Source organism: Callionymus lyra, chromosome 5, assembly GCF_982586985.1.
Source record: "Callionymus lyra chromosome 5, fCalLyr1.hap1.1, whole genome shotgun sequence".
NCBI lineage: Eukaryota > Metazoa > Chordata > Actinopteri > Syngnathiformes > Callionymidae > Callionymus > Callionymus lyra.
This window is the reverse complement of record NC_141822.1, coordinates 14,244,954-14,265,480: the sequence shown is the minus strand read 5'-3', so window position 1 is coordinate 14,265,480 and position 20,527 is coordinate 14,244,954. Positions and strand designations below refer to the sequence as shown.

At 37.8% G+C, this 20,527-nt stretch overlaps 2 protein-coding genes across 2 annotated transcripts; both read left to right on the top strand.

Annotated features, from left to right (window-relative positions):
* The first annotated feature begins 970 nt into the window (after positions 1-970).
* On the top strand, positions 971-7,888 carry gtf3c5 (general transcription factor IIIC, polypeptide 5). The gene is made up of 11 exons (XM_087792479.1): positions 971-1,233; positions 2,051-2,249; positions 2,324-2,519; positions 2,618-2,801; positions 3,748-3,852; positions 4,236-4,350; positions 4,993-5,073; positions 5,783-5,856; positions 6,420-6,502; positions 7,400-7,542; positions 7,612-7,888. Exons 1-11 carry the CDS (start codon positions 1,030-1,032, stop codon positions 7,824-7,826), a joined length of 1,599 nt encoding a protein of 532 aa, XP_087648605.1. The 5' UTR covers positions 971-1,029; the 3' UTR covers positions 7,827-7,888.
* Positions 7,889-9,120: 1,232 nt separating this feature from the next.
* On the top strand, positions 9,121-13,492 carry LOC148079487 (bile salt-activated lipase-like). The gene is made up of 11 exons (XM_087791059.1): positions 9,121-9,200; positions 9,315-9,462; positions 10,495-10,614; positions 10,685-10,882; positions 10,949-11,079; positions 11,428-11,535; positions 11,682-11,796; positions 12,232-12,418; positions 12,504-12,704; positions 12,823-13,032; positions 13,102-13,492. Exons 1-11 carry the CDS (start codon positions 9,141-9,143, stop codon positions 13,280-13,282), a joined length of 1,659 nt encoding a protein of 552 aa, XP_087647185.1. The 5' UTR covers positions 9,121-9,140; the 3' UTR covers positions 13,283-13,492.
* The last annotated feature ends 7,035 nt before the right edge of the window (positions 13,493-20,527 follow it).

Sequence of the window (20,527 nt, the reverse complement as noted above, 5' to 3'; positions counted from 1 at the left end):
TGTGCGTTAATCTTGAATGGAACTCTGGTTACCTCCCACCGTCCAGAAACCTACATAAATTAATTTGTTTGTTTAATAATGTCTGTCTTCAGATTCCCTGGCGACGATATCCCCAACCTATTGCCCCAACCTGCTGGCCCTTCACCATCTCGCTAGGGTGGAATAAATCGAGAAAAGATTTCTAGCTGTGAAAAGAAACCATCGATTACTTGCTGACTGATATACAGCACCATCTGGTGGTCAAAACGTGCGTAACAGTTTCTCGGCGATTTAAACGTGATAGACGATTGTGAAACATAAAGCAAAAGGAAAAAAAAACTTTTTTTTTAATTTATACAATAAAAATAAACCATCTTTTAGGTTAGAAAAAGATAAATAATTGTTTTATTTTTTATTTTTGCTATAAAGGGATATCCGTCCATGTTAACGGTCGATAAAATGAATTGATGATTTAATAAATAGATGTATGTTCAAGTACTTAAACTGTAAATTGTTTTACATTTTGGAAACAAAATGTATTTGTTCAACAAAATTGTTTACGTCAGGTCCGGGAGCATTTTGCGGCCCTAACACAACTTCCATGTGATGCGTGGGGTCCATTTAAAAACTGTATTACTCAACCAAAAATGTTACATTTTAATAATAAAACGTTGAAAAGTCACACAAGTCCCCAAGAGCCAAATGGAAATGGTCACAAGGTAAGTGTTTATGATAATTCTTCTCCATTTATTTTATTTTTATTTTTACGGTATTAGGATTATATTTAGGATTTATATTCATTAACTTCTGAATGAAATTACCCTTTGTGAGAAGTCAAGGTTCACATTGGGCCCCTGCGAAATTTCTCTCCATCAAATGTGGCCCTCGTCAAAAAATACGTTTACTATTATAGCGTGGATGAATAATCAGGAACTACAGTTACGCGTCCTTGTTTCCTCTCGGTGTTGTTTTGAAAGCGCACATTAGCAAAAGACAGGCTAACTCTGTCAAGTGTTTTGTTTCACGTTGTTTCCGGAACCGAGTGTAGCGATGGAGCCCAGGGGGGCTCGTTTAGAATGTACCCTGGAAGAATTGAATATATCGGACTATACTGCGGACACTCCAGCGGTTCCGGGGAGTTCAGCCACTCTGCAGCTGAAGGACCGCAGGCTGGTGTGCGTGGAGTACCCGGCGGTGGTGCGGAACGAGGCTGTGATGCTGGAGACTTTAGGCGGAGAACAGACACTGACCTCGGTCAGTTCTTTACAAAAATAATCTTCTGTAGCCTTTTACAGTTACAACATTGCATGTGGTTTATATTTACACTCGAGGCGTGTTACCATGTTAATCCTAGTTAGTCAATTCTACTAATTTCCTAATTCAAACCTACACAAAATAAAGCTTTTGATGTAAACAAAATTCAATAAAACGTTTAAATATATAATCTATGCATAGATTGCAACGATAAAGTGCAAAAACAATGACATGGGAAAATCAAATCTAGCATAGTCTGTTCCAAATATTTATTCATATGATGATTTTATAGAAAACCACTTGACTTCAAACTACTTTGAAATTTGATTAACATTCCACATGATTATTTCTAATTCTTATTGTTTTGACTAAAATATGAAGTGATTAATGGGTAACAAACTATGGTTCTTTTGTGGCAATGACCAAAATGTTTCTGTAGTACCTGGTAAGGTAAGGTAGAACTTTATTGATCCCTCAGGAGTATCAAAACATGCTTCGTCATTTGGTGCACAGTTGGGATACCCACGGTGGTCTTTATAATGTGGGTTCTGAAAAAAGACGTATAAATGATATTGTTGTCGTATTGTTTTGGGTTTTTTTTCTGCAAGAAAAACAGCTTTAAGTAGAAATGTACTAACTCAATATTTGTATTTCGTGTAATATTCTTTAAGAATTGATCTTTTAAAATTGGTATTGGGAAAAAAAGGATAATTCAGAACCGGTATCAAAGTGATTTATAGGTATTAGTATCAACATCGACAATGTTAAATCGATATTAAACCCTTAAAAGTTAATGTGATAATTTCTCACCCCGCAGACCTTCTCTAACCCTAATCGTCGACTGGAGCTGCGCTTCAGACCCAAGGATCCGTTCTGTCACCCACTGTGTGGCAATCGTTTTTCCTCGAGCAACCTTCTCCTCAAGGTGCGGAGAAGGGTACGAAAAAGTGATCCGAAGAATGTGAAGATACACATGGAATGTCTTGGAGTCATTGGAACCACGTACAAATTCCAAGGTCCTGTGAGAAGAAGCTGATGTTGTTTTGTTGTTGTGTCCACGTCTAACGGTCGCATTGCTAAACTTTTGTAGGAATGGCGGATTTCCAGTGCCTTGCCGTGCACTCGGAAAATGGCAAAGAAAGTTCCTTGTACGACAAAATCGTCTTCAGAAAATCCGAGAGTAAGGAATTCTTTGAGCAAACGCTCCCGCAGTTCCTCCCTCCAGCTACCTTTTCACGGCTCGACACCCCCGTGGATTACTACTATCGTCCCGATGTCGTTGTAAAGTGGGTCAATCGTCTATTCTCTAACATATTCAGTGTACCCACTATTGACATGTTGTCCAACAGTGTTAAAGAAACTTTTTTTTTTTCATTTTTCCCAGGCAACTGACCCAAAACAGTTCAAGTGTCATTGGTTTGAATCGTGCCCGGCGCCAGCATAATGCTATCTTTGTTAGCTTCAATGAAGCGTCGGTTCCCGACAAATGTCTGGATGCTGCATTGATAACCTGGAAACGGGTCTGTATCAAAGAGTGTGACAGGACCGTTGAAGAAAAACTCAGACAGGTATGCCTTGAAGTAGAGAAACAAAAGCTATCTTTATTCCAAGTTTGATTAAAGCAGTATTTTATGAGTAAATATACTATAATATAATAATATAATAATTATACCTTTTTTTTGCTTTGAAATGAATGAGCATAAACCAGGGTTATATTATATCTTGTATTATTTATATCTCCCTGTTATTTTGATGCTAACATGTTAACTGAAAAGTAAACAAATAACGTGTTCACTTAATCATAAAATATTTTTTATATGATTTGATGCAATATACTGTAACTGATGAATATAAGAATCGATGAAAAGTGGTTGACAATTTCTAGAAAAGCCTTAAGTGCAATTTGGAAGTTTGTAATTTTGTGAGATCAGACAGAAGTAGAACGATGTGTCTTAAGATGGAGAACAGGGACCTCTCCTGGAAGGTGTGGGAACTGCAGGACACCTAACAACATCCTTGTTTTAGAATTACAACCCGAATTTTATTATTTTCAATACACAAAACAAAACTTTTTCGAATTTAAATAATAAACATGAAACGTTTAAGTCAAGTCCATTAAAACGAGCACTGCTTTGTTAATAACCTACAACATATATATTTTATTTTAATAATAACAATCGGAAAACAAACTACATTACATGAACAGTGAAGAAAGTTTATTTATTAATCAGTGTAGTGTTAGCTCGTTGTAATTGTGTTCATCGTTATATTGATCATAAATGTGGTTGTTTCGCGTCACGTCTCTTTTATCTAAAAGAGACAAAATTCCAAATCTAAATGGTTGTCATTATATTTGTCATGAACTATTAAGTGACGTCAGTTTTGAAAGAGATGAAGCTTTTATAGGTCAACAAAACATTCAGAAAATGCACCTGGTTCAAGTCTCAACGTCAGGGAAAAATTCTGCAGGTTCTGGAGCGTCCGTCTCTGTCTTATCTGTATTTTTGCACTCAGATGTTTGAGAGCCGGCCCATCTGGTCTCGGAACGCTGTCAAGGCCAACCTCAACATCCACCCTGATAAACTGAAGCGGCTGTTGCCGATCGTCGCCTACTACATGGTGAGTGGAGAGGACGACACAGAGCACAGGTTGTTATCACCAAAAGTCATGAAATGCACTTTGTTTTTGGGGTGAAAAGTTTAATCACAAATTGATCTATTTGAGCTTTTTCTCATTAAACAAAATCTCAAACCATTTCATGCAAAAAATTACTATATGGATATAAAAAACTGATGTTTCCTTTATGTATCTTCAATTAATATTTATGTAGATCTACAACATTGTAATTCCATATTTCATATTTTTAATTAATTGATTGAAATAAAAGCTATAATAAATTTAGTTTTTCCTCCTCCGATAAGGAAAGGCAATAAATAGGATACGATGTTCAACTTCCTTGATTAAACTGTCACAAATACTGACATCCTGTGGTCTCGTTTGAGGTGACGGGACCCTGGAGGAGTCTGTGGGTGAGGCTCGGCTATGATCCTCGAAAGACCACTGAGTCCAAGATGTACCAGATGCTGGACTACAGGATCCGGTGCAGCACCAAACATGGTCCGTTTCAGAATTATTAAGTTGTTGACACGTTCTTTTATTCTTGTTTATCTTTTCATATTTCAAAGAATCACAGTTTTAAAGGTCAGCTAATGTAAAAAAACAAACTCTCCTGAATCACTCAGATGTTTCAAATGTTGAATCTTCCTCTCCAAGATGCAGTAAGTCTCTCATCATGACCATGTTTTGAACTTAGTACCTTATAAAGTTCTACCCCCTGTCTGAAATCGTGGCGAACGAGAGGTTACGAGAGCGAGAGAGTCTATCATGACATAATAATGGCTTCACTCCTCCAGCCAGCTTTAATCATGCCCTACTTTGTTTATACAACAAGTCCCTTGGAGGTGGAGACTTCCAGGATTGATGATGCGCAGTGACAAACCTTGATGTTTAACAAATCACAGCAGCGTGGGCGTGGTTATGGTGAATCGGGTCTAATCAATCTCTCCAACTGTGTTTTCAGTGGGCGGGTCTTAAGATCATTTCGTAATGTCAATATTTCTATTTAAACAAGAATAGAAATTCTTAATTCTTTCTATATTTATTAATCATAATCTTGCATCTGGAGCTTTTCTAAACTGTGATACAATTTTGAGTATTTTTGGTTTGAGTTTGTTTATAACACACTTTACAACTCTCCAGGATATTCAGTGTCGGACCTGCCAGTGAAAGCCAAGCGTAGTTCTCTGAACTACAGTCTCTCCATTACCTTCAACAAAACCGGTAAGAATTCTCCCGTTTTCATTATTTCATTATTTGACTTATTTGACTATTGTTGAGGCCTTGTTACATGAGGATATACAAAACAGAGCCTCAACATGTGATCACTAGTCTTTTAATGATTAACTTGAACCAGCAATTTGGAATTGATAACTTGTACTTTTCTTCACTCTTATTGTGGTTTAATGTTGTACCACAGTATGTTGAGGCAGATAGACACAACTTTTTATTTCTCAAACATGTTATTATGCATCCATAGTTAATCAAAAATCCATTATCTACTCCAGTGAACAAATGAAAAGAGCCGTTACCAACCCACAATAAACACAATTTTAAAAAAATGGGAAGAATAAACAATAAACAATTGCAAAACAATTTAAAAACAAACAAACAAAACAATCAGTCAATAATTAGTTAAAACATTGAGGTATACGTTTATATTATGAGATTACACTCTACATATGTTATTAGTATTAATTAAGTCATATGATTTATCATAAATATGTAACAAAACACAGTTAGTTTAGTTGTTTTTTCTTTTTCTCTATTATGCTTCAGGATCTCTAGTGTGGAGTCCCTTATCTTACCTTGATTATCTTAATAGATCACCAAATCAACATGAATACAAATCTACTTTGATTTAAGCCACGTCAAGTTTGACTCAAAGAACTGACGTTGGTTTACACTTTTACTGCTCGTCTGTCCTCTACAGCGCCCCCTCCTGCCAGTTTGACTGAACTCCCGAGCACCAGTCAAGACGAAACTCAAGTCACGCACCAGCTGAAGGTCAGTGAAGGTTGAATCATTATCTTCTTGTTGCGTGTCCTGTGGACCTCAGATTGAAGATGTAGATTTCAATATTTGCGCATAAACTCCCACAATGCACTCCTGCCAGAGGTCTGATGTCTGATTTTATAACCAGCTAAAATTATTCATCTCAAACTTTAACTCAAAAAAGCGATGAGTTGAGAATGAAGAACATTTGCTGAAAATCTGGTAAGAACATCTCAAGAGGAAACAACTGTCTTTTTATTGGAGTCAGTGTTGGTTGAGAGGGAGGACGACGTACACAAGCAAATATAGCTGCAAAGAAAAACGACAAAAACCGAAATTCGAACTGTTGAGTTTGGGATACATTTGTTGCAACATGACCAGTTTGAGACTCTTTATGAAAATCAACTCTGTTGCTGTATTTTTTGAATAATTGAACATGTATGTGGTTTGTTTTTAATTGGCTAATAATGAATATAAAATTAATGTTTGTCACTTTCCTTTATCAGTCGAGATGAAGATTTTGAAACTCAGTCAATAATAATAACCTGAGTTCAATGTTTCAATGTGGTGTCCAGGAGTCGTCGTACATCTTCGAAGGGGACATGCTGCCTCCTCACCGTCAGATGTTCTACCAGCTGTGTGACCTGCGCGTGGACAGGTGCGTCTCACATGCCTGCACATGGTCGCGGTCGCTAGGACTTGTTTCTTTATCAAAGGAGACTCTGTCAATACTAAGGTTTTATAATCATCTCAGTTAAAATTAAGTTTACTTGTTATTTAATTTGTTTTTGTAAACAAAGCAAACAAAAAAACTACAAACATAATAAACAATGTTCCGTCTCATATGATTTGATTCAATAATTATACATTTTTAAATTGTTTTACTCACAAGTAAAGGCAATACTGAAACACAACTGTAGCTTAAGATCAAAATCAATACGTTAGTGCAGTAGAATACAATATAATTTTATCTACAGACTTTTCCTTAAAATTAAGTGGACAACTTAAAGCTGATCTTCATTTCACTTGCTTTATGGAATCCTCTACTAATTGTACTTTTTAACTTCAACATCTTTTAAATGTACAAATGGAGTTTCAGGTAAGGACTTTTCGTTGTTGCAAAAATATAAATACAGAGTTGAGGGCAAAGTTTTGCATCCGCACTTCAACTGAAGATGCTGCCGAAAATACAATAAAATAAATACATTTTGATTAATTTTTAGTAGAACATCAGAATTTGTACAATCATATTGTTACATCGTGAGATGGATACTTTATTATTTTTGTAAGTTATACATATACATGTATATATGATTGAATATAAAAGTCTGTATGTTCAAAGGTAGGTTGCAACTGAGTCTCAAATAAAAACCCAATAAAAGCTACAACTTTAAATATTGGATATATGTTTTTATGTCAGAGAATAAGATTTTTGTCTTTTTGTTAGTTACCTTTTTGTTTGTTTGTTTTTTTTTTGCAGATATTAGATGTTTGTTATGTAATGTGCTTAAAATTTGATTTATTTAATGTAAAACTGTTGATTTGTCTTTTTCAGGGTCAAAGAGCTGATGGACCAGAATAAAGGCTCGGAGACGGTTTGTGACGAACGAGACGGCTGGTGTGTCGTCGGTACGACAGACGCTCTGAGGGAAATCATCTCCGACATGGTCAAGAAGGTCATGAAGGCGACTCGACCGCGTGAGTCGTGCGATTCTGTTTCCGCGTGCTTTTGTTCGCTAATCCCAGACGGTGTTTCTGTTTCCAAAGCGATGCCAGCGATCACCAAAAAAAGGCGTATTCAGCAAAGCTGTGGACCCGACGATGAGGAAGAGGAGGATTATGACGAGGAGGACAATGAAGATGAAGATGATGATGAATTCCATCCTTCGGGGGGAAGTGAGAATGAGATGGAGACGGAGATGCTGGATTACATGACGGAAGAACAAACCTCCGTGCTCGATGCAACTGTTTCAACGGATTAATCTAAATACGGAACTTTATGTTTTTCTATGAAGTGTCAATAAACGAAGAGCTTGTTATAAAGAGGTTGTTTAGTTAATGTCTTTTTATCATTTTTAACTCTTCCCACAGAAATAACACACTCATGCATTGATACAACTTTCACAATTCTCTGAATTTAAAACACCAGTGTCAGCGTCAATCTCACAAGGTGCCGAAAATACAAGGGGTCGAAAAAAAATGTGTGTAAAGGAAGTGTGTGTGGTTTTTGATGTTGTCTTCACATTCTCTCAGGCTCAGTCTTGACTATCTCTAAGTTACACTTTGTGTAATTGGAAGTAGTGATGGTCTGATGAAGCTTCATGAAACGGTGTCATGTTGTTTAGAGATCAGTAGGTGGCGCTATTAGTTTAAAAATGAAGTGATGTTTCATTAGAACTGTTGTTAAAACAAAGGAAAATAGTGCAGAGACCGCCATCTAGTGGACACTGAAAACAATGACACTGCTTCATGAAGCTTCATCAGCCCATTACTATTTGGAAGTATCTGTATGTCCCTTATCTTATCTTAAACAATGTCATCATTGTACATCATTATATCAACGTGGACTCTACTTTTTGAGCCGTCCATCCATCGGGCCACAACAAATACACTTAGTGGACCAGATTTGGCCACCGAGCCCAGAGTTTGAACAAAAAAATAAATAAATCTTATTACGACATATTTTCGTTAAACTGGTGGTGTTCCTCAGATACATATCAGAACTTGTATTTAACTGACTTTTGATTCTTATATTAACTAATTAAAGCAATTTTCTACTCATTTTTCTCATGTAACGTTTATAAAAAGTAGTAATTTGAATTGTTTGTGAGTCTGGTAATGATTTAGTTATAAAAGCACTAAATGAAGACAGATGTGTTGACAACATCAAACTTCTCAACTAAGAAATACCTGTTAAATAAAATAATTTAAAAACAAACATCACTATTTTTTACGCAATTATCCTTTTTATACAATTCCATAAAAAGTTTTTTTTTTCTTTCGAAATTCGATTTTTGGATTGATTTAAAATTTCTTAATGCAACTTAAACCCGTTCATCAACAGAATAATAAACATGTTTTACAGTCAAAACTGTAAGAAATCATCTGATCTATTTTTCTTGATACACTAAGATTGTCCTGGATTGTGAATCCCTTATCCCAACGTCTGGTGGTTAAATATTAAATCTTGCGTAACGTTGGGGAAAGTGTTTCCCATAGGTTCAAAGGAGAGTCGCCCTTATATAATAAGTCAAGCAAACACTCCTCATCATCCTTCTTCTCGCCTTCGTGTCACGATGGTGCTCTGGATCTTGCTGGCTCTTGCCGTGTTCGTGGAGACGATCTCCGCCACCTCCGTAAGTTTTGACATCTCGAAATTCCTCATTTAAAAAAAAGAGTCAAACCAAGTTCTGATGCCACTTGAAGACGTCGACCAAACCTAATGTTCTCTGTATCTTCGCTGTCTGTAGCTGGGGGTGGTGTCCACGGAGGGTGGCATGGTCGAGGGCGACAACAAACGTCTTGGCTTGCGTCGATCCATGGACATTTTCCTGGGAATTCCCTTCGCAGACATGCCTGGGAGGTTTGAGAAACCCAAACCTCACCCAGGCTGGGATGGTGAGTCTCCTGAAATGTCTTCACTCTTTGGAACTATTGGAACCTGTAACTTAATTTGGATTTATTAAGAGACTACGACTCCTTTTATTCCTCCTTTAAACCCATGTGTAACATCAGGGGATAAGAGAGAAATATTATAAATATTTTACTCACACTGGAATCCTAGTAGAGCCTTATAGTGCATTTCTTCTTATCAATTATCGTGAAAAATGGACTTATAATTTTAAGAAAAAGTATTTCTCTGTATGTTTTTTTTTTTTACACTAAAAAAAATCTATTAAAAAAGTCACAAGCAAAGCTATTGATTATCATTATGGTGGCAGAATGACTTGATTGGTTTTGCTAATTTAAAGGCCGGGATGCTCTAAAAATAAATATATTTATTGTGTTTTTATTTGTTTAATGTTTTCTAGTTTCAACAAGATTTACAAGAGATGATTCATCGCTTTATAACAATTATTCTTATTAGAATTTCAAGACTAGATGTCTTTTTTTTCTTAGTATGGTCGTCAGGTGTAGTTATCTTAACACATGTTCTCAGTTTTATCTTGATATTTAAAGTATATACTTTATTGAATATTGTTTTGATTGTTTAAGCGCTTTGTGACCCTGGTCTAGAAAAGCGCTATACAAATAAAAATTACTTACTTACTTACATATATACATAGACATATATATCCCTTAATTTAAGGCACTATTCTGGTAGATGTTTGTGGATCTTAAATAATCCCCTAGTCTTCTGAGAAACTCTGCTCACACTATAGATCATAAGGTTTCAAACTTAATCACGTTGATCGCAATATTCTGAATCTCGATCGATCATAATTAATTTACACTATAATTGGAAGTCTCTGCTTATTTGTCAACATCTATAATCTTTGTTCCGTATTATTTTAACATATTTATAGATCAACATAAACTTTTATCTACATTAATTTGAGCCAACAATCAGGCGAGCCGCCTAAAAAGACTCCACAGACTCTTGTGCTTTTTATCCTCATAACCAACGACATAATCCTTGGATCTCGTCAGGTGTTCTGAAGACCACTGAGTTCAGGAAGAGATGCCTTCAGGTGACCATCAAGCAGACGGACACCAGAGGCAGCGAGGACTGTCTCTACCTAAACATCTGGGTTCCCCATGGCAGGACAGGTACTGTATCCTAGAATACTCTGCGAAAAACCTACAAAGGCCGATGTGTCACTTTTTCCCTGGACCCCAGTCTCGTCCGGTCTGCCCGTCATGGTCTGGTTCTACGGAGGGGGCTTCATGGCTGGAGGCTCGATGGGTGCCAACGTTCTCGACAACTATCTGTACGATGGTCAAGAGATCGCGGACAGAGGCGACGTCATCGTGGTGACTCTGGGATACAGAGTGGGCGCCTTGGGATTCCTGAGCACGGGAGACTCGGACCTACCTGGTAGATGACACTTCTTCAGGAGAACACTCGGTGTTTGGGGACTAAAATGTTCCTCTTATCAAACAGGAAACTACGGTCTGTGGGATCAGCAGGCTGCTATTGCTTGGGTGAACAGGAACATCCACTCGTTCGGAGGAGACCCCGACAATGTCACCCTCTTCGGAGAGTCAGCGGGAGGCGCTAGCGTTAGCTTCCAGGTAAAAAAAAGAAAAGAGAATAGTCGTGGTTACATTCTTGTGGTTTTCCATCAGGATTCAGGTCAGTCTTGAAGGTTTTGTCATTCCGTTTAATGGATTCTCACTGTTCTTTTTCCTTAAAAATGAGTCAAAAAAGAGAAACTTTAACTAAAATAAACCAACTTTCACTGGAGAATGTTGACAAATGATGATGTTTTAATTCATTGGACGTCGCTAATATCGCTAGATACGTTTTTCTGTTCAACATCACGATTAAAGAAGTGGTTTTATTGTATTATTTGCTTTTATGAATCCATGTATAATGAGCTCCTGAGTGTTTTTGTTTACATTACTATTGTTTGTTTTTAGACACTCACACCTCACAACAAAGGACTCATCAGGAGAGCGATCTCTCAGAGTGGAGTTGCCTTTTGCCCTTGGGCTATCATCAGGAACCCCAGAAAGTTTGCTGAGGAGGCAAGAGTTGAACTGAATCCATATCAATTTCATGATTGATCCAGAAATGCAACATTACAACAACCCTTTCTCACATTTATGAACTTTAAAAAAAATAGTTTTGCGAGTGCAATGACGTCGACGCTAACTGAAGTCTTCTTGAACAGATCGCTGTGAAGGTCAACTGTCCCACTGACGCCACCATGGTCACCTGTTTAAAGATGACGGACCCGGTTCAACTCACCCTGGCTGGAAGTATGGGTGTGGAGAGTTCACCTGATCGTAAGTTCAACCCTGATGACTAATATTAAAAAAAACTGTTGAGTGAGTGACTCTTCGACAATCACTACCCAAGCAAGTATTCATGTCTTGTTTCAATTGAAAAATAGTCTAAAAAACTTTTTATTTCAAGATATTAAAAGACAAAAATGTAACTTGAATTTCCTGTTTTTTTATTAATTAATAATAATTATCTTGTAATAGATTAAAACATTCTTGTTCAATTTGTTGTATTAACACCTTATTCCCTGTTTCTAGAAACTTGACAAGAAAACCCTTTTTACTCCATTGGTAGAATTTCTATCTATAAACAAGTCATTCCGGTTAAATTTTGGTCTTTATATGTCAAAATCAGAACTTCTGTCTGGCGAATTTAGCTCATTATTTCACTTAAAATTAGACGTCGACATTTTTGTGACCGTCATCGACTTCTTTCAGACCCTCTACTGGAGAACTTGGTCCTCTCTCCCGTGATCGATGGCGACTTCCTGCCCGACGAGCCGCACAACTTGTTCCACAACGCTGCCGAGCTGGACTACATGGCGGGAGTCAACGACATGGACGGACACTTTTTCACCGGATTCGACGTTCCATCCATCAACTCACACCTGGTGGACACGCCTGTGTAAACACTTTAAATGTCCTTGAATCCCTTTTTTTCTTTTTCTTTTACAAACGTCAACTGGTTTTCTTCTCGTTTCTTTCGTCAGTGAGGATGTGAAGAGACTTCTTGCTTCCTACACGAAAAAGGACGAGGCTGCCATGTTCAGCGCTTTCGATCTTTATTCCTCAACTTGGGGTTCCAAGCCGAGCAGGGAGATCATCAAAAGAACGGTGGTGGAGATCGGAACCGACTACATCTTCCTGGTTCCGACTCAAGCTGCTCTTTATCTTCACGCTGCTAATGCAATGTGAGAGTCTGTATTTTTGCTAATGTTTGTACCGTTGAAACTATCATGTCCGCAAAAGATTAGCAGAGTTTACGCTTACGATTGTCTGTCTGTTTGGCTCCGTCTCTTTTTCTAAAAGCTCCGGTCGTACCTACTCTTACCTGTTCTCTGAGCCCAACCGTTTGGGAGGCCTGACCAAGCCCTACCCTAGCTGGATGGGAGCCGACCACATGGACGAGCTTCAGTTTGTGTTTGGAAAGCCGTTCAGCAGCCCCCTGGGATACTGGCCGAGTCACCGTGACCTCGCTGGCTACATGATCGCCTACTGGACCAACTTCGCCAGGACCGGGTAAATCACAATATAGCAACAATATAATGAACAACATTATGATGTGTTGACTGCTCGTCCTGCCGACAGAGATCCCAACAACGGTCCACTGAGTGTCCCGGCCACATGGCCAAAGTTCACCAGCACTGGGCATCAGTACCTGGAGCTCCACTCTGACATGGACAGGGGCTACGTAAGACAAAGATTGAGGAATAGATATGTGCATTTCTGGTCCAGCATCTACCCTACTTTCCCTGATTCTACTCTCTGAATAAAGATGACGAGCTATTAAAGAGAGTAACTTTCTCAAGGTTGCATTAATATCCTTCAGGTCTCACTGATTTGACATGTGAAATAAAGACAAATATCTGCATTTTTAAGAAGCACAGCCACTCAAGGGTTGCTCATGATTTTTGTTTTTCCAGTGTCTTGATCCAGAATGTCCAAAAATAAATGCTATCAATGAAAACATGGTAAACAAGACCCTTCTGGATTAATTCCTTTTTACATTGGATTGCAAAGGTTTCGATATGTAAACAATGGGTTGACGACATTTATCGTGTAAAAATCACGCAGGTTAAGAACTTTATTCTCATTCAAAAACACACTGTATACATGTTGGAAATATTTTGTTCCTTCTGTCCCAAAAGGTCTTTAATTCAATTACACCTGCGATGAGTTATTGCATTTTTATGATGATTTCTTTTTCACTTGGTGATGATAGACATTGCATTTTGGTTGTGAAGTAAAGAGCAATTAAATCCATTTCACTGATAAACTAAAGCTAATACAGCTAAAAGTCCCCTCAAATCTATAATACTATAGAACTACATTAAAGAGAAAAACTACATTGGTCTTATACAAAAGAATTCAAGCTAAATTACAGAATACCTTGTTTAAATATATATATATATATATATATTTAATGTTTCTTCATTAGAAAGTTTAACTCTTTACTCTCTAAAATAATTTAATTTAAATATTAGTGTAGGAACTAGCTATAACCATAAACATTCATTCATTCATTCATTTTCTAACGCTTTATCCCTTATAGGGGTCGCGGGGAGACTGGAGCCTATCCCAGTTTCATTATTGGGCGAGAGGCAGGGGACACCCTGGACAGGACGCGAGTCTGTCGCAGATAAACAATTACCTTCAAATTAAAATATATATACAGTAGTTTGCAAAAGTTTTAGGCAGGTTTTAGTAAGTAATATTTATTTATATAGCGCTTTTCCAGACCAGGGACACAAAGCGCTTAAACAAACAAAACAATACTCAAAAAAGTATATACACTTTAAAGATCAAGATAATACTGAGAACAACACAGGAGTTCCAGAAAATTAAGGAAAAGCCTGAACAAATAGAAACGTCTTAAGATGTTTCTTGAAGGAGTCAGTAGACTCCATCAAGCGCAAAGAGAGAGGAAGATTGTTCCAAAGCTTAGGAGCAACAGCCTTAAAAGATTTCTCTCCTCTGGTCCTGAGTCGTGTGCGTGGAACCATAAGTAGATTCTGATCCACAGACCTCAGAGCCCGAGCTGGGGTGTAAGGCTGGATCAGATCAGTGATGTAAGGAGGAGCCTGACAATGAATAGCTCTGAAAGTAAGAACCAGAATTTTAATCTTGATCCTGAAAGAAACTGGAAGCCAGTGAAGAGTTTTAAGGATCGGAGAAATGTGAGTTCTTCTACTTGAGCGGGTTAGAATTCTCGCTGCAGAGTTCTGAATCAACTGCAGGCGAGACAACTCCTTCTTGTTAAGACATTAAACCAACTGTTTCAATAGTCCAGACGAGAAGAAACAAACGCATGGATTACAAGCTCCAGATCATGTTCCGACAACATTTTCCTAAGTTTAGAGATTTTTCTCAGTTGAAGGAAACAGTTTCTGGTCAGTTCTCTACAGTGTCGAACAAGAGACATGTCTTTATCAAATACAACACCCAGGTTTCTCAGGCTCAGTTTGACAGACTGACCTAAGTCACCCAAGTACTGACTCAACCCTGGAATCTTATCATCAGGAGCAATCACCAGTGTTTCAGTTTTGTCCACATTTAGCTGTAGAGTGTTTTCACTCAGCCATTGTTTGATTTCTAGCAAACAATTGACTAAGCTGTTCAGCCTTTGGGGCTCAGTTGGATCAAAAGAGCAGTAGAGCTGGATATCATCAGCAAAAATGTGATAAGAAACATCTGGAAATCTCTGAATGATTTTACCGAGGGGAATCAAGTACAGCAAAAACAATAAAGGACCCAGAACAGAACCTTGAGGGACTCCACACAACAGATCTGCCGATTCAGACCTCATGTGATTGGCAGATACACTAAAACTGCGCCCAGAAAGGTAAGATGAGAACCATTCTAACACAGACCCAGAAAGTCCCACTTCATCCCTCAGTCTTCTCAGCAGGATCTGGTGATCAACTGTGTCAAAGGCTGAGGACAGATCCAAAAGAACCAGAACAGTGAATTTACCAGAGTCAGCCGACATCATGATGTCACTGGACACTTTCAATAAAGCTGTCTCCATAGAGTGATGTTTACGGAAGACAGACTGAAACTTCTCATGGATGTCGCTCTGATCCAGGAACAAAGACAGCTGCTCAGACACCACCTTCTCCAAGATCTTGGACAAGAAAGGGAGCTTAGAAATAGGCCTGAAATTACTGAGGTCAGTCGGGTCTAAGCCTGGTTTTTTGAGCAGAGGCTCCACAATGGCATGTTTAAATGCATTGGGAAAAACCCCTGTGGAAAGGGAGAGGTTCACCATATTGGTAACCCAGGGGCCAATTTCATCAAATACTTTGATAAAAAGCCTACAAGGAAGGACGTCATCTGAGCAAGAGGAGGGTGTCATCTTGTTCACTAGTGCCGAAATATCACCCAAAGATACAGCAGTGAAGGATGACCAAGAGGAGGAGAGGGGCTCAGAGACAGTAGGGGTTCCAAACAAAGGGGGAGAGATTTTCTCTTTGGTCAATTTAATTTTGTCAATGAAAAATCTCAACAATGCATTGCTGTCAGCTTCACAGAAGAAGAGGTGTGAAAAAATGCTGTATTTTTATCAATTTACAAAATGCAAAGTAAACAAATGTAAATCAAATCAATATTTGTCGTAACTACCCTTTGCCTTCAAACCAGCACCAATTCTTATAGGTACATTTGCACATAGTCAGGGGTTTTGTAGGATTCTAGTGAAGAGTATGATCAACTGATTATACCAAACAGGTGCTAATGATCATCAATTTCACAAGTAGGTTGAAACACAGTCATTAAGTGAAAAAGATACATCTGTGTAGGAGCTTATACTGGGTGAGGAACAAACTCTGCTACCAAGCTGAGGTTGTGGAAGATAGTTTCATGTCACAGGTCATACACCATGACTGAGCACAGCAACAAGAAACAAGGTACTTAGTTATTTGCATCATCAAGGATTCTCCTAGACAAAGATTCCAAAACAGACTGGATTTTCACGATGTTCAAGCTCTTTTGAAGAAGCTCAAAGAAACAACGTTGAGGATCGTAGACGCAGTGCCAAGGAAGCTTAGTGCAGCAGAAGAAATTATTATTTCCCTTCGAAATGGGAAGATGTCCAGCCGTGCCATCACCTCAGAACTGGCAGAAACCAGTGGGACCAAGATACACCCATCTACTGTCCAGAGAAGTCTGGCCAGAAGTGTCTTCATGGAAGAGTTGCAGCCAAAAAGCCATTACTCCGACATGGAAAAAAGGCCAAGCGACTCAAATATGCACCAAAGCGTAAGAACTGGGGTGCAGAAAAATTATTTAAATATTTGTCTGTAGCAGAAGGCAATTTGTTCGCCGAAGGGCTGGAAAGCGGTACAATAATGAGTGTCTACAGGCAACAGTGAAACATGCTGGAGGTTCCTTGCAAGTTTGGGGCTGCATTTCTGCAAATAAAGTTGGAGATTTGTTCAGGATGAATGGTATCAATACTGAGAAATACAGGCAGATACTTATCCATCATGCAATACCATCAGGAGGCGTATGATTGGCCCAAAAGTTATTCTGCAGCAGGACAACAACCCAAGAATAAAGCCAATGTCATTAAGAAATATCTTCAGCATAAAGAAGAACATCATGGAGTCTGTCTGGGATTACATGAAGCGACAGAAGGATGTGAGAAACATCTACAGAAGATCTGTGGTTAGTTCTCCAAGATGTTTGGAACAACCTACCAGACGAGTTCCTTCAAAAACTGTGTGCCAGTGAACCTATAAGAATTGATGCTGTTTTGAAGGCAAAGGGTGGTCACACCAAATATTGATTTGATTGACATTTCTCTTCTGTTCATTCACTGAATTTTGTTAATTTATAAAAATAAACTGTAAACGCTTCCAATTTTGAAAGCAATCTTAGTTTACAGCATTTTCTTCACACCTGGAAAACACTCGGCCACATCAAATGTGTGAATGATCACATGTGAACCATGGGTTGGAAATGTAAACATTTGTGTCGCCGTCTAGAGGTTCAACCTTGATGACCGTTCATGTGACCGACAGTTACACCAGCCGTTCAGCTTGTCATCTTGGGTCAAGTTGTGTGTAAAACATTGCGTGTGCGACTCTGTAATCAGCAGGTGGAACAAGTACTCGACTTTCTCACTTGACGTTTACATGCAAAACCTAGAAATGTTTTTCCATCTCATCTTCTAGATAAATAAACCGCAGCCACGACTCGCTTTTGCACGAGCAGACTTTGTAGTAAGTGATAATCTTTTACATGCAAAAACTTTTCCATCTCATTCTAGATAAACAAACTGAACATGAACCCTTATATTCCAACAGTGATAGATAGTGTGTAGAACTAAGTAAATAACAGACCAAGGTCACTAAGAGCTTAAACAGTCAAAACAATTCACAGTTATTACACTTGCTTTTACCAGGTCAAGACAACATGGTTGAGATGTTTCTTGATGCACATTTATCAAAGATTGAATGAAGCAAATGTGGCTCCAGGGGCCACATCATTTAATCCTTTGACTATCTTCACAAGTTACAAATGATAAAAATGATCATTTGTTAAAGTTTCTGATACGTTTGTTTTATCTTTTTACTTAATTATTAACATGTATAAGAATTTAATTGATAAGAATGCATGTAAAGAAGGGAATATATATATATATATATATATATATATATATATATATATATATATATAAGTGTGTCTTAAATAAATGTTGGACTCTATTGTATCAACAGTATGTGTACAAAACTCTCTTTTCATTTAAATACTTATGTTAGAAAATGATCTTAAACTCCGCCCACTATAAAACAAAATTTGATTACATTTTTGTTTACCATAACCTCGCCCACTTTGCTGTGATTGGTCAAGTTTCTGGAAGTCTCCTCCTCCAAGGGTAGCTATTAAAGAGAGCAACTTTCTCCAGGTTGCATTTATTTCCTTCAGGTCTCACTGATTTGACATGTGAAATAAAGACAAATATCTGCATTTTTAAGAAGCACAGCCACTAAAGGCTTGCTCATGATAAAGTTTTGGTTTTCCCAGTGTCTTGATCCAAAAAAAAGGCTATTAATGAAAACATGGTAAACAAGATCCTTCTATATTGATTTTTATTTTTTTTACATTGCATTGCAAAGGTGTTGATATGTAAACCAAGGCTTGTCAACATTTATCGTGAAAAAATGACGCAGGTTAAAATTTTTATTCTCATTAAAAACACAGTGTTTACATGTTGAAAATATTTTGTTCCTTCTGTCCAAAAAGGCCTTTAATTCAATTACACCTGCGATGAGTTATTGCACTTTTATGATGATTTCTTTTTCGCTTGGTGATGATAGACTTTGCATTTTGGTTGTGAAATTAAGAGCAAATAAGTCCCATTTCACTGATAAACTAAAGCTAATACAGCTAAAAGTCCCTTAAAATCTATAATACTATAGAACTACATTAAAGAGAAAAACTACAATGGTATTAAAAAAAAGAATTCAAGCTAAATTACAGAATACATTCTTTAAATATATATACTTTATAATGTTTTTAATGAGAAAGTTTAACTTTTTACTCTCTAAAATAATTTAATTTAAATATCAGTGTAGGAACTAGCTATAACCATAAACATTCATTCATTCATTCATTTTCTAACGCTTTATCCCTTATAGGGGTCGCGGGGAGACTGGAGCCTATCCCAGTTTCATTATTGGGCGAGAGGCAGGGGACAACCTGGACAGTACGCCAGTCTGTCGCAGATAAACAATTACCTTCAAATTAAAATATATATACAGTAGTTTGCAAACGTTTTAGGCAGGTGTGGAAAAAATGCTGTATTTTTATCAATTTACAAAATGCAAAGTAAACAAAAGAGAAATGTAAATCAATATTTGTCGTTACTACCCTTTGCCTTCAAACCAGCACCAATTCTTATAGGTACATTTGCACATAGTCAGGGGTTTTGTAGGATTCTAGTGAAGTGTATGATCAACTGATTATACCAAACAGGTGCTAATGATCATCAATTTCACAAGTAGGTTGAAACACAGTCGTTAAGTGAAAAAGATACATCTGTGTAGGAGCTTATACTGGGTGAGGAACAAACTCTGCTTCCAAGCTGAGGTTGTGGAAGACGGTTTCATGTCACTGGTCATACACCATTACTGAGCACAGCAACAAGAAGGTAGTTAATTATTTGCATCATCAAGGATTCTCCCAGATAAAGATTCCAAAACAGACTGGATTTTCACGATGTTCAAGCTCTTTGGAAGAAGCTCAAAGAAACAACGTTGATGATCGTAGACGCAGTGCCGAGGAAACTTAGTGCAGTAGAAGAAATTATTATTTCCCCTTCGAAATGGGAAGATGTCCAGCAGTGCCATCACCTCAGAACTGGCAGAAACCAGTGTGACCCACAGGTACATCCATCTACTGTCCGGAGAAGTCTGGCCAGAAGTGGACCTCATGGAAGAGTTGCAGCAAATAAAGTTGGAGATTTGTTCAGGATTAATGGTATCAATACTGAGAAATACAGGCAGATACTTATCCATCATGCAATACCATCAGGAGGCGTATGATTGGCCCAAACGTTATTCTGCAGCAGGACAACGACCCAAGAATAAAGCCAATGTCATTAAGAAATATCTTCAGCGTAAAGAAGAACATCATGGAGTCTGTCTGGGATTACATTAAGAGAAAGAAGGATGTTAGAAACATCTACAGAAGATCTGTTTTAGTTCTCCAAGATGTTTGGAACAACCTACCAGACGAGTTCCTTCAAAAACTGTGTGCAAGTGAACCTATAAAAATTGATGCTGTTTTGAAGGCAAAGGGTGGTCACACCAAATATTGATTTGATTGACATTTCTCTTCTGTTCATTCACTGAATTTTGTTAATTTATAAAAGTAAACTGTTAACGCTTCCATTTTTGAAAGCAATCGTAGTTTACAGCATTTTCTTCACATCTGGAAAACACACTCGGCCACATCAAATGTGTTAATGATCACATGTGAACCATGGGTTGGAAATGTAAACATTTGTGTC